Genomic DNA, 26,629 nt, shown 5'->3' on the forward strand with positions numbered 1-26,629 from the left:
GATGGGTGAAGACCTTAGTCAAGTTGATAGGCGTATTCACTCACTCATACTAGTGCCAGTGCTGGTCTCGCCCCAGGGGCCTCAGCCTGGCCAACAGCTTCCTAGCCCATATTCTTTGCCCTTCCAGCAGCCTGGCCCTCTAGAGCCGGCTAACTCCAGGCTACAGTCCTCACACCTCATCTGGCCTAGCCTCCGTCGGAGCCCTACCCAGAGTTCACCTGGGCATGGTAGAATGGCATGTCTGGGGACAGGGCGTGAGTGACAGCTTCAGGACCCCTGGGCTCTTGCTTTGGTGCAGGGAGGTGCCCCTCTTCTTCTGTCCTGCCTGATGCACTTAGCACATCTGGTCCCAAAGATTTAAAGATTAGGGGCCCTAGAACCTTCCATCCTTGTTCCTGTGGTGAGAGCAGGTTTGTGGAAAAGAGAAAAGCCAGGCTTGATTTGGGCTCCAGGGAGACAAACAGCTGAACCCCACGAACAGAGTGCACGGCTGCCTCACCCCATGAAGGTTCCGTCTGTCCTCACCCCCCGGCGGTGGGGGTTTGGGCTAGAAAGAAGCAAAGTATCACTAACAATACTTGATATTTTTATGAAAAAAAAAAAGAAAGGGGCAAAAACTTTTTTCGAACCAAAATGCTCTTGTAATTGTGAGGTCTGAGTCTGTTTGACTTTGAGGCCTGCAATTTTAGTAACACTTCTCCTCATCTTAAGATCTCAGTCACCATTCTACTGGGAAGCTACATTTCAGGATGAAGACTGAACAATGAAGGAGAACTAGCTACAGCAATGGACAGATGATTCCGACGAAAACCGAAAAGCAGAGGACAGAAGTACACAGAAATACCCTGGGATCCCCATCTCTATCCCGTTCATGTTGCCGACTGCATGCGAAGCTGGCTATATTTCTATCTTTGGATTCTATGAATCAAGTGTTATTCTAGATACCCGTAGCAGTGCTGGGGACAGAGTAGGTGATCAATAAGTATTTACTGAATGATTAAAAGGTGTCCCTTTTCTCTTAAGCTAGCAGCTCTTGGTGTCCTCTACGTTGCAAAGAATTCTCAGATTTTGTCAAAATCTCAGTCATTAACAGCTAGGGAAGGCTGGCTCGACTTTATGACTTCAGATCCCCAGCGTTCACCTGATGGCAACCCCAAGTAGTCAGTGTGAGAAGAACTGTCTTCTCTGGGTCCTAAACATCAGAGCTATCTCAGTTAACAACAAAACATCGCAGGTAGTAAAAAGACTTTCTGGCTTTTGTGTATGTATATGTGGATTTTTTTTTTTAATTTATAGAAGAATTTTAGAAAGGCAGTGGGGAAGAGAAAAATGACACCGTTCTAATTTAAATGGATGCATCAGAGAAGAATTTTGTACCACAAATGATGGCTCAATTAGAATTGGCCTCTACTTAGGGTTCCTGGGTGGCTCAGTTGGTTGAGCGTCCAACTTCGGCTCAGGTCATGATCTCACAGCTGTGAGTTTCAGCCCTGCGACGGGCTCTGTGCTGACAGCTCGGAGCCTGGAGCCTGCTTCAGATTCTGTGTTTCCCTCTCTCTGCCCCTCCCCCGCTCACACTCTCTCTAAAATAAATAAACGTTACATTAAAAGAAAAAGAATGGCTTCTACCTATTTGGAGTACACCAGGGCAATATGGTATTTATTTGTTTCTTGACCACTGTGAAGAGTTCCATCTTCAGAGATCTCTGGAAAACCTTCTTAATGGCATGGTATGACTTAGCTGTGCAGGGGCTCTGTTGTGAAGGTCATAAAAACATCACCCAAGAAATGTGCTCAAGTAAGTGGAAAGCTAAGTTAGAGAATGGGAGTGATACATTCTCTGATACTGCAAGAGCTTTAAGCAATTGTGGAATGAGATTGCAGGAAAGTGGAGTTCAACCTGTAAAACATTAGAAGGGGGACCGATCGAACATTCCAATATTCGCTGCAAATAAAAAACACAAACGCATTTGCTGTGGCCTTTTAAAATGTTGCAAATGTATTTCGTCTCGGAGATCGGCTTACATTAATTCTTGAATCTTCGCTTCCAATTTTTGAGCATCAGCTCCACAAAATTCAAAAATCTGTTCACAAATACACAAAGGTGAGATATTTATTGGTTCAAATATCACAAAGATGTTAAAGCTTTGAGGGGTTTTTGTTTTTGTTTGTTAAGTTATCCTCATTTCCATTGTCTGAAAAATACTTAAAATATAAACACACAACAAACACATTACATTCATGATGTTTCAATTATTTGGCACCTTTTCAAAATTGTTTGTGCTAATATTTTGCCAGGTTTATATAATTCTCCATAATATTCTTCTAAACTGATATCTCAAACATAGAATATGTTAGAAATGAGAAAACTCAATCATTGAAACCTCTCAGAGCCTTTTTGCGTTGGTCTTGAGAACTTGTTAATTCATAAACATGATTTTCTGAAATCAAATGACATGTGATTTCCCATTCCCTGAACTTTGCCACAGGTAATAGTATTATAATTAATTGACACTAAGAAGCACATTTTTTTTTTCAAATTGTCACATCTCTGACTCAGGGTGTATTTCATAGTGGATGGTATATTTTGTTTGGAACACTTTTTAGTAGTATATAATGGGGCATCTGTCAGTGGGCATCTTATATTTGGTGAAATATGGAAGTTTAAGACCCTTACCATGCATTATCACTTTAGTACCAATTACATGAAGTGGTTGTAGAGAAGGTAGAGTGTGGGTAAACTGAGGCCGGGATTGGCTGAAGATTTGAGTTTCCAGTAAGGGAAGTTTCAGCAGCCAGAAATGGTGTTAGGCCTTTGGGGCAGGGTTTGGAAAATTCTAGAACAATTGCAATGCTCAGTGTATTGCAGAGAAGAAACTATACCTGCTTCTAATGATTCTGCTTCTCCAGGCAGCATCACTCTATCTGGGGGCTGCCTGGGGGTATCATGGTTCATTCTATTTCTTGAAAGTAAACCCCAGACTTGTGACTCCATCTTGATCCCATTTCACTTACCGGCTCGCTCATGAATCCATTTCCATTACAGCAAATTGCTCTTTTGAGTCTTGAGTATAGAGTCACCTAAGTGTGGGTGCAGAATTTCATGATTTATCTGGGTTGCCTGGTTTGTACCCATTTCCTCTATAAATAGTTCTCTTGGCATTGGCTGCCAGGGGAGGAAGGTGTCAGAAAGGATCTGCAAAAGTGTCTCTTTTCTAAGAGTCAGACAGCAGCTGGATGGTGGCTATAGACATGAAGGGAGTTTCAAAATCCTCTGAGACCAGAGCAGGTACCAACACAACAACTCCTGGCAAGAACACAGGCAGAGCTTGGCCACTTCAATGACCAGACTTGGCCAACAGTTTTCCAATATATTTATTTCCAATAAAATATAAATTTTATCAATTTATATTCTACCAGCAGAGGATGAATGTTCTGGGTGTTCCATATGCTTGACCACACTTGGTGTTTATTGCCAGTTCCTTTCCATGTTAGCCATTCTGGTGGCTTTAGGGGATATTAAATTTGCCACCGAATTTCATGGATTTTACTTCATCAACTTTCCCTTGGACTTTAATAAGAGCTTATAACTTGTCTGTCTCCAGTCTTGTGCCCCTTAGTTCCCTCCTCCCCCTTGAAGCCCGTAAACACAAACCAGTCATGCTCTCCTTCTCTGTAAAATTCTTCAGTGTTTCTCCACCACCATAAAATCCAAGGTCCTTACAGGGGTTCCTTGATTTTGTCTTGTCTACCTCACTGTTATTCTCCACCTTAAGCTCTGACCTTTAGCAACACTTCACAGTTGGATTCATTTATTTATTTAATTTAACAAATATAATAAGCATCTACTATGAGCCAACCATTGTGAACATACCAGACAAAAATCACCCCCCGGAGCTCATATTCTAGGGATAATTTTATACTATTGTATTAGTATCAAAAAAATCCTGACATATTCCCACGCTATTTTGTAATTCTTGCTTCTCCCCATTTCTCACCCGTTAGTCTTAACCATTCTTCAAGATTTAACTCCGGAAGTCTTTGTGATCTCACAGAACCTATGAATTCCACTGCTCAGGAGTTGATGTTATGTCTGCGGCCATTGACCAAGGATGGGGCCTCTGCCTTATTTTTTTCCTCTATATTTTTAGTATTTAGCTAGGAACCTTATACAGAGTAGGTCTTCTGTTAATGGTTTTAGGCCTGAAGAGAGTTGAACTAAGCTGATTTGTGGTCACTGAAGGACAGACCCAAGACTCTAGGGAGTGTTAAATTTCAGAGACTAGGTGTTATCTGTTTTATTCTTTGTCCAGTTTGCCAAAGGCAAATACTATGTGTCTGTCTAGCATGGGACTTTGCATATAGGAGCTTCATAAATGTAGTTAATGAATGAGGAGTGGCTTAGTGATAGAGCTTATTATATAATAGCTTTCTTTTGAAGAGCTCTATATGCAAGGACCCTAGCATACAATTTTTGCCCAAAATGTTTTCTCATTTTCAACTGAATGTTTGGTTGTGTCTCTCAAAGGCCTGAAGCATTAGGAAGCAACGTTTCATTCTCTCTTCTCAATGTCTTCAGTTTACATGCACCGTTGCCATCTGTAACGACCACTAATGGAAATGATGAGCTCCAGTTGGCAGAGCCCAAAGGGATATGGGGTGGCTATCCCTGCATTACAGAACCACCTATGTCCACTAGTCCCTTAAAAACATCTTTCATTTTGAAATTTTTAAATAAAGATTTTATTTTTAAGTAATCATCACACCCAATGTGGGGCTAGAGCTCATAACCCCAAGGTCAAAAGTCGCAGTTCCACCAACTGAGCCAGCCAGGCACCTCTCATTTTCAAACACACACAAAAAGAGAACAATAAAGTGATTCCCCATCCCCGCATTTACCCATCGCCCAGGTCTAAACAGAGGCAGGGTTTTTTGTTGTGTTTTTTTTTTTAATGCCAAAGACATTCAATCACCTACAAAAAGTATATTACTGTTAGTGAGAAAATACAAAGGGTCCAGAGACAGGGATCCCTTCCTAACAAATGGACTTCTGAGAGTATCCATTAAGGGGTCTAATGATGCATACATAGACTAATTACAATAAAACACTCTGGCCAGTTGATAGGCAATTAAGAATACTGAAGTTAGCTTTGGAGCAGCTGAATGAAAGCTCCGCAATTTTCCAGACATCTTTACTGAGTTAAAAACAACAACAAAACCCTCAAAGCAACAGCAACAATAACAACACAAACAAAAAAGCCCAAACAACCAACCCACACAAGACACTTTTTGGCAGATGGCTCTAGAGATGTTTGTACAATCCAATTTTATAAGCTGTGTGATGTTCCTTTTCTTAACAAAGGGTTTGCTAAGGCATTATATCTTATTAATGAGATAGGAAGAATGTATCTAACAAGAGAACTTTAACAGTGAGTGCCTCCACCTATTGAGAGCTAGACAGTCTTAATTACTTTTTGATCCCATCTTGATCTGGGCTCTCCAATCAACTAGACCCATTCCTTCCCCCAGAACCATCTGCATCACAATGCAGGTGTTTGCACACTTCCCCCTCCCCAGGACTTTCACAACAGGTTGCAGGGCACGCCTTGCAAATGCAAGTAGCCCAACTGTGGTTTTTGGCGTGTGGCAAAATCAAACTAAGAAGGCAGGGCCTCTTGGAAATAGTCTGTTTTGAACAGCTTGAATTTACATGCATTTGGATTCAAGAAAAAAGCGTATGAAAGTAATCTATTATCTAATTTTTTCAAATGTACACTCGCCTTCTTCTCAACTTGTTCCACTAGTGAGATTTCGGTAAAGTACGAACTTACTTTCATTCTCTTATAGCTGATTTAGAAACTCTGGCTACATATCTGTTTCTTAAAGCACTAGTGGCATAAATAATGACTAAAGTGCTTTTCTTCTTCTGTGTTAGGGGGTTGACAAATGTTTTTGTAAAGGGCCCAATAATACCTATTTTAGGCTTTGCAGGCCAGATGGTGTGTGTTGAAACTACTCAAATCTGCTATGGTAGTGTGATAGTAGCTAAAGACAGTATTTAAGCAAATGGACATGTCTGTGCACCAGTAAAACTTTATCTACAAAAACTCGTGGAGGCTCAGACTTGACCTTGGGGCCATAGTTTGCCATCAATTGAAGGTGTTAGACGGACACATGAAGCTGTTTGAGAGTTCATTACTGAGTACAATGTGGTTTTCTGTTGAAGGGGGGAAGGAGCATGAGTCTAATGTTGTGGGAATTTATCGTAAAGCCACACTGAGAATAAGGAAAAGTGATTTTGGTCTGGCCAGAGGAGATGTCATTCGGCCCGTTACTCCAAGTATAGAATGAAAATTTGTTCATGAGGATAATAATGGTTTTGGAGCCATTGCCTTCAATGACCTAATGACCTATACTCGGCATGTTTCCATTGGAAAATCTACTCAACTGTCCAATATTGGGAAATTCCTTCACTGACTTTTCCCCAAGTTGAGGTGAGCTTATCAGTTGAGCCTAGACAAAGGAATGAGTTCATGATTATCCCCTCCCTTTTTGGGGTGTTCTGCCCAAGGGACAGGTCTGTTTTCCTTGCACTGTCCTTCTTTTTCTGGAAAGCACATCTGAAGCAGGCCTAAAGTAGGTCTGGAAGGCTACCACCCTGTGTCCTCACTTTTGGAACTTGAGAGTTGCGAAAAGCAGCAATATCTCCTTCACTTAAGTGGGTGAGTTTCTCCTCTGCAGCCAAAGATTCTCCCCTAGGCAGTCATCTCAAAATCTAGGCTTCAAGGAAATAATAGGAAGTCTGTTGATATGAGTCCACACCATGTTGTGTATTTAGCACAATTTAGCGCCACTGCTACTTACAATAAAGGTGATAGCTTGATTTTCCACGTGACTCTGTGTGAGAAGCGTTAACACAACAGATCTGGTTCCTTATTTCTTGCTTGTCTCCAAGGCAACCATGATTGATTCTTCACCAACCCCCCAGGGAATGTGTCCCTTTCCCCACCAAAGTGTTCTATGTATCAGTGATTGATGATTTTGTTATATATACCTGGAGTGATGGACCAAGCCCACTGGCTTGCTTTGCATAAACATCAATATTGATGATGTGCACCTGGTTTTACTATTGGGGTCCTAGTCTCCATTGTCATAGCTGGTTGTGTAGCAATGACTGCCTAGCAAGAAATGTCTATGTGACCAGTCCCCACATAAAATCCTCAGATCCTGAGACTCAAAAGAGCATACCTAGGCAGAGACAAACCACATGTGTCCTTGAAGTTCATTGCTAGAAAGAGAGACAGAGACAGAGCACACCTATGTGTTCCTAGCCAAGGAAGAACATCAGAAGCCTGTGCTGGACCCTTTTGGACTCTGCCAATGCTTCTGCTTTGTATTTTTTGTTGTAATAAATCTCAGCTATAAGTAGAACCTATTACTGGGTCTTGCGAGTCCTTGTGGCCAATCACTGAATGAAATACTCCTATATTTCAAGGATTTAAAATTTAGAGGACAGGGCTAGGACAATGTTGTAAAATTTAAGGGGCTCTCAGAACTCAGTAATCAAGATCATTAATATTTTAATGGTTTTTTTTTTAATTTATTTTTGAGACAGAGAGAGACAGAGCATGAGCAGGGGAGGGACAGAGAGAGAGGGAGACACAGAATCTGAAGCAGGCTCCAGGCTCTGAGCTGTCAGCACAGAGCCCGACGCGGGGCTCGAACTCACGGACTGTGAGATCATGACCTGAGCTGAAGTCAGACGCTTAACCGACTGAGCCACCCAGGTGCCCAAGATAATTAATATTTTAATAAATATTTTAAAAATCCATAATGAACAAAATATCAAAAATTCGAATAAAGACAGGATTCCACCCTATACTTGCAATTTCCTGCCTCACTTGCCTCGCCCTAATCCCTGCCCTGGAGAAAAGAGGTATATAAGTAATTACTGTCTTTCAGTTGCTAACACCTAGAGCAATATCCTTAGCATTAGTGTTAAATGGTGATAAATGCTTGCTGCCCATCTCTCTCTCTCTCCCCCTCCATCTCATTTAGTTCTTGCCCCTTCCAGTCTATTAATCTGTGCCTATGTATCAGCTGCTTTATGGGGCTGAGTAACTTCTTTTTTGGATCTGTACCCTTCAGAGCCCTGAACACCATGTGAGAGTTTTGTTTTTGTTTTTTTTTAATTTCCCCTGAGGTGGAACCCCTCTGTGTCTACCTAACACAGTCCTTAACAGGTTGAATATCCCTGGGTAGGTAACTCTCCAATGTTAAGATGACTTAGCTTAACTGGTCACTGTAGTTATTCAAAGAGTTTTAGAGGTCTCTCCTAACCAGTGTTTCCAAATTTCTATTTTGTTGTAAATTTTCAGGAAGATTGGTACACAGATTATGGGGCTCTAGCAATAGCCATATTTTATAGCATGTACCAAGTCCAGTGCTAAAGTGCTTTATATATCATCACAAATCTTCATGACGACAGTTCAAAGACACATGATATAGTCCCTATTTCACAGAGAAGGAGACTGAGCTCAAGGTGGTGAAGGCACATAACCAAGGTCATCCACGAATAAGAAGCAGACCTGGGATTCACCCCACAGCTGTCTGATTCCAGAGATGACAAAAACTAGTCACAGACACTCTTTTGGGCGTGGCTCAAGTATTGTTTTTTATGAATTTGAACTGTGAGCATTTGGGAGGGTGATTCTCCAAGGACCACCATCCTCCTCACTTCCTATTTTCTCATGTATTGTCCTTGCCTGGCCCTTGAAGATTCCAATCCTGTCCTCCTTCAAGCATACCATGGTGCTGCCCATTGGAGATTCTTTTCATGTCTGTACCTACCTCAAGGAGGGTGTCCGTTGGAAATTACTTCTATAACCTCAGCAGGAGCCCTGCTGTTCACAAGGAAAGGAGCAGGAGTTCCTCCCACTAGATGTGAGCCTAAGAGCTGAATTATTCATTTGTAAATAACTCACTTATTAGCATCCATGCATCCGTATCCCATTGTTCTTGGATTAAAGTGTTTTGAGAAGCCATTTACTCTCATATCAAAGAGTGAAAGATGGAACCAATTTCAATGTTGGATAAATTTAAGCTGTTGGCCAAGAGTTGCTAAATCTTTGTTACTCTTCTTTTCTGCTGTTCCATTGACATATGTCAACTTTGGTCTGGAAGCAATGCTATAAACCTGGGGGACCTACTGATGGGCTTCAGAGGCTCAATGAATAACTAATATCATATTCACATTGCAGCTTATGTGTATATGTGTATTTTTTTTTTTTTTTTACTTAGAACAGAATACAGTGTAATATTCTGGTTAAAAAAATCAGCCAAAGTTTTGGATGTCCCATCTGAGAGCCACCACAGATTCTTTTTTTCTTAACCACAGTTAATCTTACTGGAACAGGATGTGATGTCCCAGGTGAAAACACTAAGGATTACAGCAGGAGGGAATAATCCCACTTTATTTATTACCTGGAATTTGCTTTTGCTGTCCTTTACCCTAACACTGTAAAATAATTACAGCTGCTGTTTATGGTACAACCCTGCTAGATGACCATCCAAATCTGCATAAAAACTTCCAGCATCACAGAATGCCCATTGACTGCAACCCTGGGTCATAGTTATATAGCTTTATCTGTTCTAGTTTTTTAAAGTTTTATTTGTTTATAGCCTATGTATTTTGAAAATATTTGAAATGAGGTAGAATCATGGGCAAAATAAAATAACAAAACCATTAAAGCACGATTCAGTATGGAGATGGCAATTAGGGAATTCCAGGCAACTACAGATAAGGGAGGCTATTGTATTTGAGTCAAGGAAGTAATCCTGAGATTATTGGCAGCAAGAGAAAAAGAGAAACCCAAGGGATCCCCTAAGCCTTCTGATATAATGCAAGGGAGTAGATCAAGGGAGGCAAATATTCTCCAAACTCTGTCTACGAGGAATAATCACAAGGCTTTTTACACAATGTACATTTTAAAAGGCATAATGGACAGTGGTTCTTTGCCAGGTGTTTTACCAGAAATGTGAGGACATTTCTTATAACATCCCTTAATAGAAACTGGACTCAAAGTTGTTGTTGTTGTTTTAATACTAGATAAATAGTACTTAACTGCTTCCATAAGTTAATTTTCAGGTGTGCTGTTTCAGATGAAAGAGAGATGGAAGGAAGTGGTCTCAAAGAAGTGAATTTAGTTTTTTTTTCTACCCCCAGGAGAACAATGAATGTCATTCCTAGTCAATTCTACTGAGGAGGGAAATTCACATAGATGGGTCCTATCGCATGGCCATACCCAATTTTCTCTGGTTCCATTGATTTTTCCTGTGCAGACCATTGCAAAGTAGAACCTGGGGGGTGATTTCAGAGGTCTCAGGTTTTGACTGCAGCTCTGGATGCAATGGTAGAAGTGGGGACCCTGCAGAAGCCCTAGATGGATGCTCAGATGCCAAATGCTGGGGACTGAGTGAAAGAGGTAAAAAGATTTGCAATACTGTCTCTTTAGGATCTCCTGCCCCCATTTTTTTGCCATTGTCTTTTGCACAGAAGATTGATACTCTTTGTTAAATGGAAGCCAGCATTGTAAATATTTTCTGCAGGTTTACAAATGATTTTTAAATTGATCCAAGTATGAATCTTTCTGGAGATACATACAAAGCTCAGAAGTAGACTTACTTGTATATTATGACATAAATGATCTCAAGGTTTTGTTTTTGTTTTTTTAAATAACTTCATAACCAGGATGCTAAGTCAGTAATATTCAATGAGACACTCAATTCTCAAGAAAATATTTTGGGACAGGGGTATTCATTTTATAATCAGAGGCTGGCTACCTGACTTTGGAGTTAGAAAATAGGGAGGTGGATCAGCTTAATGCATTGTGTCATTGATTCAGTTAATTTTATTCTCCATTAACTAAGTGGCATAAAATTTAAAATCGAGATCCTTCACAATGCCTAAAATACAGGCATTTTGTTCCATCAATTCAAAAGGGATCCATACCCTGTAGAAACCAGTTAAGAAATAATTGAATATAAGAGGTCACCCTACCCCCAACTGTGAGTCCTTCCACCTACATACAGAACTGAGACTAAGCAAGGCCAAGCCTTTTCTCAAAAGCATAGCTATGGATTTGCTCAAGAGCCTAGACACAAAGTCAATTGAGACCCCAAAGTTTTATTTCATAAAACATAGAACAAACTGTTGAATGGCAGCAGATCTTAAGCACTATCATCAGCAGGAGAGATGAAATCAGACAGCTGTTCTGAGCTGGAGAGAAACCGTCCCTGAGTCAGACTGACATGAGGACAGAATCAGGAGGGGAGGCAGAGCAGACAGGGATGTAGGGCAAAGACATCAGCTTTCATTTATTCATTCACTTGCTTACTCACTCATGAATCAAACACAAAATGAGTATTTTCCACCTAGGGTGGATTCTTCTAGACACTGACATGAACTCCTCTAGGTACTGGAAATAGTAGGACACAAATACATGACATTAAGGTCTGGGTCAAACATAAATGGGCTTGGAAAGGTAGACTGGGCCAAAATTATGGAGAAATTTAAATGGAAGACTTGATTAGGAGGATTTAGTCTTGATTCTGCAGACAACAGAGGGGAAGGGGTATCCAAATTTAAATAAGGGAATGACATACATGGAACTATGCCAAGCTCTATTTGGAAAAGAGAACAGAGCTATGGTGTGAACTTGGAGGTGAGAGGGGCTATTGTTTTGTTCATGTCAAAGGTCATTACAGCTGGAACTATAGGTAAGGATGAAATTACTAAAGGAGAAGAGGTAGAATGGGAAAAAGAACCTTAGGAAACACTTATATTTTGGGACAGCAGGAGCCAAAGGAGAGCTTGGGGAAAGATCAGGGATGGAAGCCAAAAGACAAGGAAATTTCCAGAATTAGAAGCTGATTAGTTATGGTGCTTTTGTATAACCAAGGAATACAAGGATTGAGAAATGGCTATTTGAATTAGGTGCTGAAAGAGCCTTGGAGACATTTAATAGAGCAGATGAAGGAATAAGTGGAAACTTCGAATTGAAAGCAGTAAGTATATTCTACTTCTTCAAGAATTAGATCATGAAACGAAGGAGAGAAGTCTGAAAGAACATTAATTTTGTCCTTAGAAGTTTTTGGTTGCAAATAACAGAAAAAACAAGCCCAGGTCTACATAACTCATGGAATCTATGGGAGTAGTTCAGGCTTCAGGCATGGATAGATTCAGGGTTCAATCGGTGCCATTGGTATTTCCTGGTTTGACTCTGCTTTTCATTGTATGGTGGCTTCATTTTCAGGTTCTCTCTGGTGGCAAGCTAGCTGTAGTACCTTCAGCTTCATATCTTCCCAAGTTCAAACAAATCCAATGAAATCAAAAGAGAAGGCTTTTACCTAGCTGCTTAAGCCACATCCTAGGATTAGCTCTGGTTGGGTTTAGATTGGCTTGACTGGAGTCAGGGGCCCATTCCTGATGGGGATGAAGTTCACTCACAGGTCTAGCCATGAAGATGGAGCCCTAAGGAAGCACATGGACCAAGGATGGGCAAGGGAATGGTTCCCTGGAAGAAAATCAAAGAACTGCTGATAGAGACTGAAGAATGGCTGACGGTGGCAAAAGGGACTGTCCCTACACCAGGTTTGAAAAGAGAAAACTGATGGATAGAGGCCTGGGGCACAAGGGAGGGAATGCGATCAAGGTACAATGGATGAAATCCATTTCAAAAGGAGGATGCTTTCTCATTTCCGAGATGGAAGAGAAGGAGAGGATAACAAAAAAACGACACAAAAACAATTTGATGTGCGGTGGTGGGGAGGGGAGCTGAGGTGCATGTGCTCAATAGCTTCACTTTCAAGTAAACACTCAAGAGGAGTGGTAGGTAGTGTTAATTCTTTTTGAAAAATTATTTAAATCTATCACACCAATTCTATCACGGTAAATACGCAACAAATAGAAGCTGAGAATCAAATCCTACACTTAGCGTATCAACTACTTTCATTCTTTATATAGTAGACACAATCTTCACAAGGTTTAAGCATGAATGTTTTTGCTTTACATATGTTCTTCCTAACGCTTTAAATTGCATACTATTTCAAATAGGTGTATCACAAATCAAATCACTGAGCAGTTCCACGAGAAAAGACATACAGTTTACTTTCGTATTTTATTAGAAGTAATGCTACCATTACTATGTACTTAGCTGCTTATTTTTCCTGCTGGTATTTCTGTAGCAAAAGTTCCCCAAAATGGGATGATTGTGTGAACGGGAATATACAGTTTGTTCCTCTTAAGCGTGTTGCAAAGTCACCTTTCATGAGGTACGTACACTTGTCAGTGTTCCCAGCCATACGTGGAATTACTAGTTTAATCACACATGAAGCATTTTAGACATTTTACTTCATTAACATCTTTGTGATAACAACTACCCTAACGTGCTGAGCACTGACGCACATCAGGATGGGTCTACGAACTTGAGTCATGTAAATTCATTTCTTTTCACAACACCCTGTGAGAGGAAAAACTTAGGATCTTTGTTTTTACAGATAAGGAACCTAAGATCCAAAGAGGTTCTTAAGGAAAACGCTAGGTAGTGATAGAATGGATATCTGAACCACAGAAACCTGCAACGAGAGCCTGCACGCTCAACCACTAGCTATACCGACTCAGGATTATTTTTGATTAACATTTTCCCAAGTGTTGCTAACAATCCGTATACATTTGTGTGAGAATTTCATCGTGTCCTTTTCTGTAAGATTCTTTTCTGATGGGTCTGCCCCATCAAAAGGGATATTACAGGGATAGTAGTGGATATTTCTTACGGATTTGGAAACCTCAGATGGTCTGAATGGGGAGATTTTTTTAATAATTCATGCATTTTTTTGTACGCCTTGCCAATATGAAAAGTTCAGAAACGAAGCATCACGTTGCTAAATATTAAAAATAAATGCAGTTGTTTCATCCACCCAGGATACCCCAGGCCTTTTAAAAAGATTCTGATGATCCTATAATTCAACTCTGCCAGTTACCATGGAAACATACCTTCTGGGTTTGCTTGAACATCTGAAATGTGGGTACTGATCTGATGTGACAAGTTTGGGCCAACTCCTGGGAAAGGAAAGAAATGGCATGAGGTCACAATTTTGGTATCCTCTCTCTATACAGAGCCCAGAACTTGGTGACTTCTCAGGAGGCATGTCTGAAAACCCAGGGACAGTTAACACTTTATTGATTCTCCTGCCGAGCCTTTTTCTAACATGTCTTCAAAGCCTCCAGGAATGTTACAATAGAAAATGGCTGCTCCTCACATTCCTGAGGCTTCTCATCCCAGAGCCCTAGGAGAGGGCTGGGAGATGGATGCCAAAATAGAACAGATGCTGAAGGATGAAACGAGCTCTATTTAAAAGAAATTGTGAGGGGCGCCTGGGTGGCTCAGTCGGTTAAGTGTCCAACTTTGGCTCAAGTCATGATCTCAGGGTTTGTGGGTTCAAGTCCCACGTCCGGCTCTGTGCTGACAGCTCAGAGCCTGGAGCCTGCTTTGGTTTATGTGTTTCCCCTCTCCTTCTGCCCCTTCCCCCCTCGTGCTCTGTCTCTCATTCTCTCTCTCAAAAATAAGTAAACATTAAAAAAATTAAAAAAAAAATAAAAGAAATTGTGAAAGATTACAGAGGAACCTCAGTGGAACCCAATATGGAGACAGCATATTGCAAAAATATGGAAGAGTAAAGGTATCCTTATAATGCACACTTGAGACATGGGGTGATATACTGGTCTTGCATTTTAAGTAAGGTTTACAGGTCTCTTTCTTGTAAGCCCTACTCCCCACTTCACTGCCCATCTTTGTGAAAGATGAACCAAAAAAAAGCAAATATATCAGAATTCCAATTATTTTAATCCATTACAATCTGCTCTTAAATACCCGTTTTTATCTTGTTTAGAGTCCAAAGAAAATTAGCCGCCCACAGGATCAACAGAATTGGACTTTTCTCTCTAGTATACCTATCATTTTATGGGGTGAATCTCTCCCCTGCTGCCTGTAACACACACACACACACACACACACACACACACACACACACTAAATTATAATTTTCATGATCACAGCAATGATAATAAATTACTGTTAAAAAAATTGTGTATTTTGTTTCTCCTTAAAAGGGAAGTAGTTATCATCAAAAAGGCAGACAATAACATGTTTTTGTGAGGATGTGGGGAAATCAGAGGCCTCATGACACATTGCTGGTGGAAATGTATGGTGCAACTGCTTTAGGAAACTCAACAATTTCACCCCTAGATACATACCAAGAGAAATGAAAATACATACATAAATGCTTATACCAGGATTACTCCTAAAAGTCAAAAGGTGGAAACAACCCAAATGTCCATCAACAGTTGAATGGCTAAATAAATAAAAGGTGGTATATCCATACAATGGAATATTATTCAGCAATAAGAAGGAATGAAGTATTGATACATGGAGGAACCTGGGAAACTTATGCTAAATGAAAGAAGTTAGTCACAAATGACCACCTATTTGATGATTCAATTTGCGTGAAATGCTCAGAATAAGCAACTCTATAGACAGAACGTAGAATTACGGTTGCCCAGAGCTGGGACAGAAGGAACTGGGGGTAACCAGTAGAACTCCAAAAGTGTTTGCTTTTTTCTTTTTTGAAGTGGTGAAAATGTTCTCAAATTAATTGTAGTGATGGTTGCACAACTCTGTTAATATAAAAAAAGGACAAAGAGATAATGATCCTAGATGTATTCTGAATGCATAGTATATGATTCGGTTTAAAGGGCACTTAAACACTGTTGCACTTTGATAAAGCTTGAAAGAAATGGGCGAAATGGAACTTCTATTATGTTCTGGATGCTATATCATATATTTTATGTATTTTATCTCATTTTATACTCTGTGAAGTATTATTTGCCCTGTTTTACAGTGAAAAAAACCTGAAGTTTATAGAGTTAACTGATAAGAGGTCACAAAACTATTAAAGAAAAGAGTGGGTAAATAACAGATTTTTTTGTTATTCTAAAGCTCAAATTCAATCCAATATGTGCAAAGATCACTTGTTACTGTTTTTTCCTAGTTGTAAATGAGCAAATGTTAGGAAGAATAATTTTTGGGGTACCTTGTATATATTAATGAGGCACATTTAAAAAAATATATTTTTTAAATGAGAGAGAGAATGAGTGGGGGAGGGGCCGACAGAGAGGGAGAGAGAATCCCAAGCAGGCCCCTTGCTTGGCATGGAGCCCAACCCAGGGTTTAATCCCATGTCTGTGAGATCATGACCTGAGCCAACATTAAGAGCTGGATGCTTCACTGACTGAGCCACCCAGACACCCCCTTAATGAAGCACATTTTGACTAAGGGCATGAGGTTGATTATTTTGGGGGAAGGAGAGGAAAGGAGGCTCTAGGGAGGGACAGGAGGGAAGGATTTCTTGGAATTCCTTGTGATGTTTTAAAAAACCCACAAAAACCACAACCATAGCAAGAGGAAAGCAAGATATAAATGCATTGAGCTGGGTTTCAGACATTGATTAATAATCTACTACAAGGGTAAAAAACATTTTTCACCTTGAGCCCAACACCACCCAACTGGTATTGTCTGTGTAGAGCCAATTCTGCTGAGCAGGGTAAATGGAGAAAAATGTTGGGATTGAGGAGTGGAGTCTGTCATAGTAAGGGAGGGGAGGGGGCCCCGGGAGAGTCACATACTTGCTGGGTTTTGTTTTTAAAATTGATACAAAACACAAGAACATTACGAGGAAGTTTACTACCATTTATCACGAAAACATCATGAAACTGTCCTCAACTTAAAATTGATTATATAATCACTGAGGTGCTGTCAACGATGCAGCATTTGGATTTTATGTATCCCCCACAGAAGGACTTAAGATTCTTACCTTAGAATCATCCACATCCACATTAGCAAACATTACATTTTGGTATTGCAGAGACATTGCCTTCAAATTAAAAGAATAAAAATTCCCTATTAGCTTAGCGTTAATACTAAATTACATACTAGAATTACACAGTCGTCTTTTGGCAAAAAACAAACAATGAGCAAAAAGGTTGTTCATGAGAGCTAAGGATCACTCTGGCATTTCACTACAGGCTAGAACTGGAAGCACCGAAGTCAAATATGGGATGATACAGGTCAAGCAAAGATCAGCGGCAGAACCAGAGTCTGAAGAACCAAACTGAAGATCAGAGTTTCAAAGTTAGGAAAGGGCACAAAGTGAAGAAATGATGACATGTATGTGGTGGGTCCAGATTTACCCTGCAGGGTGAAGGGACGGATAGTAGCTTTCTCCTGGGGTGGCAAGAGGTGGAAGGCTGCCTTCAGTGGTCTTCAAAATACAGGTCCCTGAGGGGTGCCTTGGTGGCTCAGTCAGTTAAGCATCTGACTCTTGATTTCAGCTCAGGGCATGATCTCCCAGTTGGTGGATTGGAGCCCCACATCAGGCTCTACGGTGACAGTGCAGAGTCTGCTTGGAATTCTCTCTCTCTCTCTCTCTCTCTGCCCCTCCCCTACTCATGCTCTTTCTCTCTCTCAAAAAAAGAAATTAAAAATTACAAAAAAAAAAAAATTACAGATCCCTGAACCAGATACCCAAACTCTGCTTTGACCTTCACCTCTTGCCAGGCTTTTTAGGAGGCTCTTATGACTGAGATGATACAAAAATATGTGTGTCGACCCTTAGCCTAATTGCTTTGTGCTTTTATTGACATCTTCCATGCTGTACTATGTACTGAAACTGTACTTTCCAGGATCCTTTGCCAGCTGTCTTCTATGTAGGTTTTGCCAATGGGATGCATTTGGAGGAAAACAGAAGGTGTGAAGAGGGAAGAAACAACTCTCTTCTGCTTCTGTTTTGTTCTGAAAGCATCTCTGGCAGCAGTGGTGACAAAGGTGTTTGTAATGGGTCTGGGGGTAGTAGATGCAGCAGCAGCAGCCTGTAAATATCAGCTCTTGGGTTTTTTTTTTCTTTCAGACAACTGTGTTCATACTTTAAGGGCACTTAATAGCATCTTGGTTTGTTTGCATTAACATCGTATCTCAAGCATTTCCAGTGACCTATTTCTAATGGGACCTCTCTCTGACAGGACCTCTCTCTGATCGTATGGGGTGTCCAGAGACAGTGGAGACAGGAAGAAATGCAGCTGTCACTGGGGGCTGCTCCCACTGAGAAGCAGGAAGCAGCATGACATGGATTAGGTGGATATGTGCTGAGTTCTACTGCAGGCAGATTCTCTCCAGTTGTTTGTTCATGGATTGTGACTGAAGTGGGAGCTCTTTTTCACTGCCCCATCAAGATTGTGAAAATGGAGAAAAACTCTTAGATAACAGACACAAAAGCCTTGGGGATTTCAGAGTATTTTTTTAGATAAAAAAGCTGATTTTGGTCAGCAGTCACTCAATGTCTGGCAGGAAAATGGTGTCACCCACAAACTCTAGGGCAATTGTCTTGCACTTTTCGAGTTTGAAGATATATGGATGCTTCCCAACAGGGGTCATGGGAATAGGTTTGAACTATGTGGACATCTAATTCTACTTATGAAGGTTTCAGAGCCTTGCAAGTCTATCAGGAAATAGGGAATATGGCAGCTGTCATTTTGCAACAAGTAGTACCCAGAAGTCATGGCATAGATATGGTTCTTTGCTAGGTCGGGGTTCCCCTATGGACATTGTCTTTCCTTGTTATCTCACTCCATCCACCTAGGACCTCTTCTCTGCCATCAACAACTCTTCCTTCTGCTCTGTTCTTCCTCGTATGTAGTCTTCTACCATTTGGTCACCTGTTCTGTTGGTCTCAACTCTAAAGTATCTCCTAAATTGGATCTTTTCTTCTTTCTCCAAAACCACTGCCTATTATTGAGATTGTCATCACTTTGGGTTGCCCGCCTTCGGTCTTTCTAAACCATGCTTATACAGCACTGCTAAAAATATTCTCTAAAATAGCTATTTGACCATGGCAAAACCCTTTTAAGAACTTCTGTTTTGACTATCTACAACAACTCATTAAGTTATAACACAAGATCTTTCTTGATTTGGCCTCAACTTTCTTTTCAAAGCTCCTTTGTCTCCGCTTCTGCTACATACACTGTAAGTTAGCCTCACAGACCACTTGCGTTCTCATGATCACATCATGTAATTTCTAAAGAAATTTATAACCTCTCCTTTCCCAGAAATGCTCTTATCAGGGTTCTAGGTCTGGTGATCCTCTTAGCCCAGGGTCAGCAAACTGCACCATGTAGAAGAAATCCAGGTCTCCACATGGCCTTGTAAAGTAAATTTTATTGGAATACAGTTTGCCTGTTCATTTGTGCATTGCCATTGGATGCTTCTGCACTACAACAGCAAAGCTGAGTGGTTATTACAGAGACCATATGGCCTGCAAACCTGAAAAGATTGACTGTCTTTCCTTTACAGAAGTTTAGCTGGCTAACTTCCATTCCACCTTCCCGCAGAGCCTGGAAAGGAAAAGAGATAGAGATTCCTCGGACTCCCTTGAAGCTGGAGTTCTGGATGCAAATTGGTCTTATCAACAAGATAAATGTAGGAGAGACTTGGAAGTCAGAAGTGAGAAAGCAGCTACTTTCTTCTTGTTTTCTTTGTCTTCTTGTCTTTGGAAAGCAAGACTGTGGGTATTGGGAGTGGCTGTGCTGGAAGCAGCAGCAGAAGCCAAACTCAGGATCTGGTGCCCAGACATCAGCTTCCTGGACGTCCAGAGGCACCTGTAGCCACAGTAGCCTCCTGATCCTGGTTCTGATTCCCAACTGCTGCTCTGTTGCCAGTTTGTTTTTTCCTCACAGCGGTGGCCTCCCATCTATACTCACTTCTGATTGTGGCGAACTTAGGATCCCCAAAAGTGGGTCTATGGTATTCTGAGTCATTCCTATTCATCTAATCTTTCAATAATTTTATAAGCAATTTATTCCTTGTATTAACATTCTTTTCTGTTTAGGGACGCCTGGGTGGCTCAGTTGGTGAAGTGTCTGACTCCTGATCTTGGCTCAGGTCATGATCTCATGGTTCACGGGTTTGAGCCCCATGGTTCATGGGTTTGAGCCTGCTTGGGATTCTCTCTCTGCCCTCTCACCGCCGCCCCCATGCTCTCTCTCTCAAAAATAAATAAACATCAAAAAAAATTCTTTTCTGTTTAATTTGGTTTCTGTTGCCTGCTTTGATCTTTGACTAATAAAGTGACCTAGAAGAAGGGATGTCTTTTCTCCATGCCTATACGCACCAGTTTGAAAAAATTACACACATGGTAAATGACTACATTATCATGCAAAAGTTCAAACATAACAAGAAAAATAAAGCAATCCAAATTTAACACCCTTTCACTGAAAAAAAAACCTTCTTTGATATGCATCCTTCTGTTCCCCTTTTCTCTACATATATGTGGGTTTATATATATACATGTACATATATGTGTCTATTTTACATACATGAGACCATACTATATAAATTTTTCTACACTGCACTCTTTTTACTTAATGCTATGTTGTCTTGGAGATGATGCCACCATTCCATATGGGTCTACTTGATTCTTTTTAACATCTGGATAGTATTTCAGTATGGACATGCCAAAAGTTATTTTAAAACTATATTTGCATTAGTCTGGATTCCAACAGGAAACAGATGGCACATCATTTGGGGAGGTTTATCTCCAAAGGGATAACTATAACTATGAAGGTAGGAATGAATGTAGGAAGAGCTGCAGGAGTCTGGACAGAACAGTGGCACAGCTGTTAATGCCCTTATGGCAAAGGTATGACAGGGAAGTTACAAAGCCTTAGATTTCATTGCACTTTCCGAAAATGCCCCATATTGGCTGTTGGAATTTGATCAGCTTTGACTTTGTGGCATGTGAGTATATTTATACTCTGGAAGCTGAACATTGAAGACTTTCTTTAAGTTTTGAGTATCAGGATAAAGGGGACTGTGAAATAATAAAATGCTTCTTCTGGATATTCCAAGAATTTTAGGTAGAAAATGGATGTTGAGGTATCATGTAATCAATTTCTCTATTTGAATATAGGTTTATTTTATTTTATTTTTTGAAGTTTATTTATTTATTTATTTTTGAGAGAGAGAGAGAGAGAGAGAGACAGAGAGAGTGAGTGGGGAAGGGGCAGAGAGAGAAAATGTCAAGCATACTCTGCACATCAGTGCAGAGCCCAATGTGGGGCTTGAACTCATGAACCATGAGATCATGCGCTGAGCCAAAACCAAGAGTCGATGCTTAACTGACTGAGCCACCCAGGTGCCCCTGAATATAGGTTTATTTTTAATTAAATGTCAAAAGACTGTGATTAGAATGAATTCAGGTGGATTTAAGAGTTCAAGTTGAAATGGTAGAAACTTTGCTGAAAATAAACCAGAGTGTTTTCAGTTATGTAGAGAAATCAAAACTTCTTTAAATTTGAAGAAATAGCTTTCGCAAAACTGACCATAAGTGAAACTTCTGCATGATGAGGAGAAATGAAAATGCCAAGTTCTTTCTGTGGCATGTGATACCAAAAGTAAATAAAAGTTAAAACTTTTAAATGGGGCAACAAGGAAATTAACTAGATGAAACATTGTATAGACATTAAAATGTTAATTTACAGACCCTACAAAAAACATGAATGAATGTGTACATGGAAAATAGACCTGAATATAAATATATGATTACAACTAAGAATATTTTACTAAAACATTTTATAAAGTAGATCAGACATGAAAGGAACATATAAGACATAAGTTTTGATAATAGGGTTGAAGGATGGGGGAAGTTTATCCTTTCATATTATAGTTAAAAATAAGTATCATGTTTTTCTATAATCTATTCCAATATTTGGAAGTTATGAACTCTGGAAATTTGGTAAAATGCCATTATTATGAATAACCCATTCATTTGTACAACTGTACTCTTTTGTACATCTAGATTTTCCTTGCAGAATTATCCATAGACAAGTAGTATTAATCTTCTGGTGTGTGTACTATGATCTAAATAGAGATTGGTATGTTAGCTTCAGGATAATCAGGATGCTTCGAAAAGTGATTCCATATGGCTCATAAATGTAAACTTTTAAGACTTACTGAAAAAATTATTAGAGGATTTAAAATTCCTTCTAAAATTGTGAAATATATATAGATGATACTTACATGAACAAGAGGATAAATCTTTTTGCAAGGACCACACCATTTTGCTGAAAATTCAACCACCACAAGTTTGCATCCAGCAGCTTTCAAAAATCTGCTAAATTCATCCTGAGACCAGAACATAAAAGAAAAAAATATGCATAATCACTAAATCTCAAAAGCCTTGCAGAGAATAAATGTTCCTCATTTATTGAAATGAAGAACTTCAGTTCCTGAAAACCTTAGCGACGTACCCCACCCTATCGTTCTCAAGGGGACACACCTTTCCTAAATGTCCCTGAGGTCACATATATTGATCTTTGCAAGTATACATAGGTGGGAGTAAATCTGCAAAAAGTGATTAGGAGTGTATTTACCAAATGGTGGTTGGTAATGGTTGGTTACCTCTGGGGAGAAAGTGATATTGGCCAATGAGAGATAAAGCGTGGAGGGTAGTGGTGGATGGTTGTTCAAGCTGGACATCTAGATTTGATTTTTTTAAATAAGGACCTAAACATGCATTACTGGTAAAATTTAAAAGGAGAGGAAGTAACCTAACACCTTGAATCATTTCTTGTTTTGCTTTTGTTTTGAAGGGAAATCATTACCAAAGCTGTTGTCAAAAACCGTATATTTAAGGATTTGACATGCTTCTTGTTGAATGTCTTAAGCGAATTTCCCATCAGCTGTCCAGATCACCTAAGTAAATGTTTCCTTTCCTGGAACCTCAGATCATTTTATCTGAACTTCCTTGCTTTATGAACACTGACTGTCCACACGTTATTTCATGCATGGCTTCTCTCCCCCAACAAATCCCTACAGAATTCAATCCTGATTCACTCCTGAACCTCCATGGCCTCTGACTGGGCACATTACAGTATGTGCTCATGGGGTGTTTAGTTGATGAATGATTTGCTAATACATAGTGTTCTGCTCAAGATTTATTTTTCCTTTTCTCATTGGAATTACAATGATAGTAACTAATTTACTCTGTGCCTGGTGTTCTCTCCCTTAATCTTTACAACCACCCTATTGAGTGGGTATTATCTCCATTTTACAGATGAAAAAATGAAAGTTTATTACTTTCTCTCAGTCAACCAGTTGGCAAATGGTGTAGTTGGGATTGCTAACCTAGGCAGCCTAACTCCAGAGTCCATTTCCTTCACCACTACACAAACCTACACAAAATCATCTCCTGAGTTCTTCCTAGTTGTGGGGCTCCCTTGCCCTCTCACTGGCCCTAATTCCATCATGTGCTCATCCCCTCGACCAATCATTAAGATGGGATCACTAATTAGATCAAGTCAAGCAGTGCCTATCACTGGAATTAGGGATGGGGTTAATTGCATACAGATGGCACGCCGCTCTGCAGTAAGAGAATCTTAACAATTACGTTGCCATTTGATTCAGTTTCAAGCAGGTGAAACGGATGACTTAAGGAAGATACACTTTCTTCCTTTACCCATATTCCTCTAGGGTAGGGGGTACTTAACTCCTCAGAGAGCCATGCCAAGCCGCCATTTCTCACTTGCTTCTGAAATCATGCAGTAGATGCCATCCTCACAAGCCCTCAACACCCTCACGTCTGAGTAGTTGCTAGGATGTAAACTGGCCTCACCAGATCTATGAATTTGACTTGGCTAAGTTCTCTGCAGGGAATACCCCCATAGGGTACATATTGACTTGACATGTACCTATCGAGACCCATGCTGTGCCAAGTAATGGACACACTGCTAGTATACAGCTGTGGACAAAAAGCCAGACAAACTTTTCCCTGCCTTTGTGGGGCTTACTTTTAGAGGGGGAAGCCGATGGTAAAATCAAGAAGCAAAATATGCAGTGTTAGTGATCGTTGCTGATAGGAGAAAGATAAAGCAGGAAAGAAGGAAATGAGCTGGATTAGGGTTGTAGTTTGGGTGGCCATGGTCCGCCTGGAATAGAAGGTGACATTTAAATACAGACATGAAGGAGACAACAGGCCCTCAGGAGAGGTCTCCAAGGAGGAGATGGGAGGGGGCTTCTCAGGGGGCTAGTGAGACCCTGGGTTATTCTGTGAGATTCCCAGAAAATAAAAAAAAGAAGTACCAAAGGCATCGGCCAATGTGTGCTATTTTACAACATTTTCTCATAGCAAACTACACAGCGATGCCTTCTTTCAATCTGGCCAGCCTCATTTTCGTGACCTTATATATAGCTGCATTTGGGGAAAATATCAAAAGTCTGAGTCTGAGGGTGTTGACAGATGGCAAGCCCAGGCCCTATGCCTTCCCTCTTCCCTCCAGGTTCAGGTCCTCGTGTAACAGGGCCTGACATCAGAATGTCTGGGTTCTAATGCCCACTTCACTCCTAAATGGAGTAGGACCATCACCACTCTTAAAGGCAATTTTCTTTGTAAATAAACAACTCTCCCTGGCCTATATATGCATTTAGGTTCTTGTGGCAGTAACATTGGACAATGGATAGAAAGTGATCTTATAAAACACCACCTAAAGGATTGCTGATACTATTGGCTGTCATTTTCCTACCCTAATCCCAAGGCATGTCTGAGGTTTCTGCTCTCTCTTAGAATAAGAGAAATATGTGGACTTTTACTTTCATAGAATGTTCCAGGTACAACAAAGGTAGAATCAGTGGGATCAGGTACAGGATGGGATGTGTTAGGAGCTGGTCTGGATCCAGCTAGAGTCAGAGCAGGAAGTGAGAATCAGAGAGGAACAAAACCCTTCTGATCAATTTATCCCTTGGCTACACTCCAGATAGTGCCATCCCTCGAGCACAGAAAGGAGAGACATAAAAAAATCTCCCCTTGCTACGGAGCAGTGAAAATATGATTAGGGGAAATCATTCTTAAAGTTTATCAAGTCTGTTCTCAAGGTGGTTTCTTTTGAAATATCAATGAAGCCAAAATAAATACTTGCCATGTCTTTAATAATCTGAACCATGATTTACTGGGAATTGCTTACGAAACCTTCCTTTTGGTTCAGCTGGCTCACGGCAGCAGTCTCTTATTAATTAAAGGATCCTAGCTGGAATAGAAGGGTAACTTCTCTATGACATCATTAAACGTGACTGTCTCAGAACCTAGAACTTTGGCAGACTTGAAGCTAATTTGACTTTTAGGTCAACATATGGTCAGCCAAGAACCAGCCAACTGGTTGTATGCAGACTCAATAATGCGTCTACTTTTCTACCATCTATTTCCATGACCCCTCTCTTCCTTCTCCATTCCTTGCAACCACCAAATGAGAAATAAGCAAGCTAATATTAAGTAGATGAAGGTTATTTTATTTAGGATTTTGAAGGGATTATCTTGCAGTAGAAAAAAAATACTAAAGCCTTCATCCTGTAAGTTTTCAACATATTAGGTTTTATGAGTCATGGATTCCTTAAACTTTGTTATTTTGCTCTAATGTTAGGAGGTAATGAAATTTCACTTTTATGGACTGGATCACAGGTTGGCAAACTTTTTTCTGTGAAGAACCAGATAATTTGGGCCTTATGGACCACATGCATGTGGTCTTTGTTGCATACTCTTTGTTTTTATTATTATTATTATTATTATTATTATTATAAGTAGGCTCCATGCCCAGTGTGGATCTCAACATGGGGCTTGAACTCATGACTCTCAGATCAAGACTTGAGCTGAGATCAAGTGTTGGACACTTAACTGACTGAACCACACAGGTACCCCTATAGTCTTTTAAAAATGTAAAAACCATTCTTAGCTGGTGGACCTTATAAAAACAGCATTTTGCTAAACCCACACATGGTGACTTGTTAATTTTTCAGAATTTAACATCAGAGAAAACCCCCAAAATGGCCATGACCAATGTTCCCAAATCTTCTGTAGAGGAATAGCAACAAAAATGAAAGAAGTTGCAGAATTCTATAATAACACAAAATCGGCAAAATGCTCCTTTCTGGTTTTTCCAGACATCCAGTCATGTCTCTCAGGAATGAGGTGCCTGTCTTTCCTTTTCCTTTTTGATGAAGTACCAATTATGAATATTTCCTGTATAGCCATTGTAGCAGATAGCTGACAGTCACCTCCCAGTATGCATTTCCTTTACTTTCCTCCAAAAATTCACTGATTTTCCTTTGGGCAAATTTATCCCTCCTCCATTTTATAGCAGCTATGCAGTTTGTGTGGGATTAATCTCACCCTAAATCCAGGGTTAGACCCTAATTAATCCAGCCAACAATCCTATCTTTAGGTCAAGGGTTAATGAAGAGAGAACAAGAAAGCAAGTGAATGGCATTTCTCGCACTTGTGATACAGTTACTAAAACTTTCTCTGTCCTCATTTAGATATAAACAAGATGCTGACTGACAGCTCTTATAAAACACACAGGAACCCAATCTTTGTTTAAGGCCTAGATTCCACAAAGATGTGAGGAGACATAAAAGAAACCTGGGTGATACATTGATCCACTGGATTAAGTGTGGCCGGAAGCTCAAGCTATGTCTGG

At 40.2% G+C, this 26,629-nt stretch overlaps 1 protein-coding gene across 3 annotated transcripts; it reads right to left on the reverse strand.

Moving 5' to 3' along the window:
• Positions 1-1,978: 1,978 nt before the first annotated feature.
• On the reverse strand, positions 1,979-25,182 carry TXNDC8 (thioredoxin domain containing 8). 3 transcript variants are annotated; one of them, XM_019454227.2, is made up of 6 exons: positions 25,079-25,182; positions 22,185-22,289; positions 16,930-16,989; positions 14,054-14,119; positions 3,016-3,081; positions 1,979-2,084 (listed from the first exon to the last, which is right to left on the reverse strand). In XM_019454227.2, exons 1-6 carry the CDS (start codon positions 25,100-25,102, stop codon positions 2,022-2,024), a joined length of 384 nt encoding a protein of 127 aa, XP_019309772.2. In that variant the 5' UTR covers positions 25,103-25,182; the 3' UTR covers positions 1,979-2,021. The 3 variants fall into 3 exon arrangements, with proteins under 3 accessions (XP_019309772.2, XP_019309773.2, XP_019309774.1); XM_019454228.2 differs by lacking the exon at positions 3,016-3,081; XM_019454229.2 differs by lacking the exons at positions 1,979-2,084; positions 3,016-3,081; positions 16,930-16,989 and adding an exon at positions 12,369-12,532.
• Between the last annotated feature and the right edge of the window lie 1,447 nt (positions 25,183-26,629).

Source organism: Panthera pardus, unplaced genomic scaffold (genome assembly GCF_024362965.1).
Source record: "Panthera pardus isolate Hobbes unplaced genomic scaffold, ASM2436296v1 HiC_scaffold_20, whole genome shotgun sequence".
In the NCBI taxonomy this organism is placed as follows: domain Eukaryota; kingdom Metazoa; phylum Chordata; class Mammalia; order Carnivora; family Felidae; genus Panthera; species Panthera pardus.

Bases quoted from the DNA above. Each gene is read 5' to 3' on its own strand.
- TXNDC8 (XM_019454227.2), bottom strand. From the start codon at position 25,102: ATGGTTCAGATTATTAAAGACATG. The intron at 22,290-25,078 runs GCAAGTATTTAT...TTCTGGTCTCAG, and splicing joins TTCAGATTATTAAAGACATG to GATGAATTTAGCAGATTTTT. The intron at 16,990-22,184 runs GTAAGTATCATC...TTTAATTTGAAG, and splicing joins AGATTTATCCTCTTGTTCAT to GCAATGTCTCTGCAATACCA.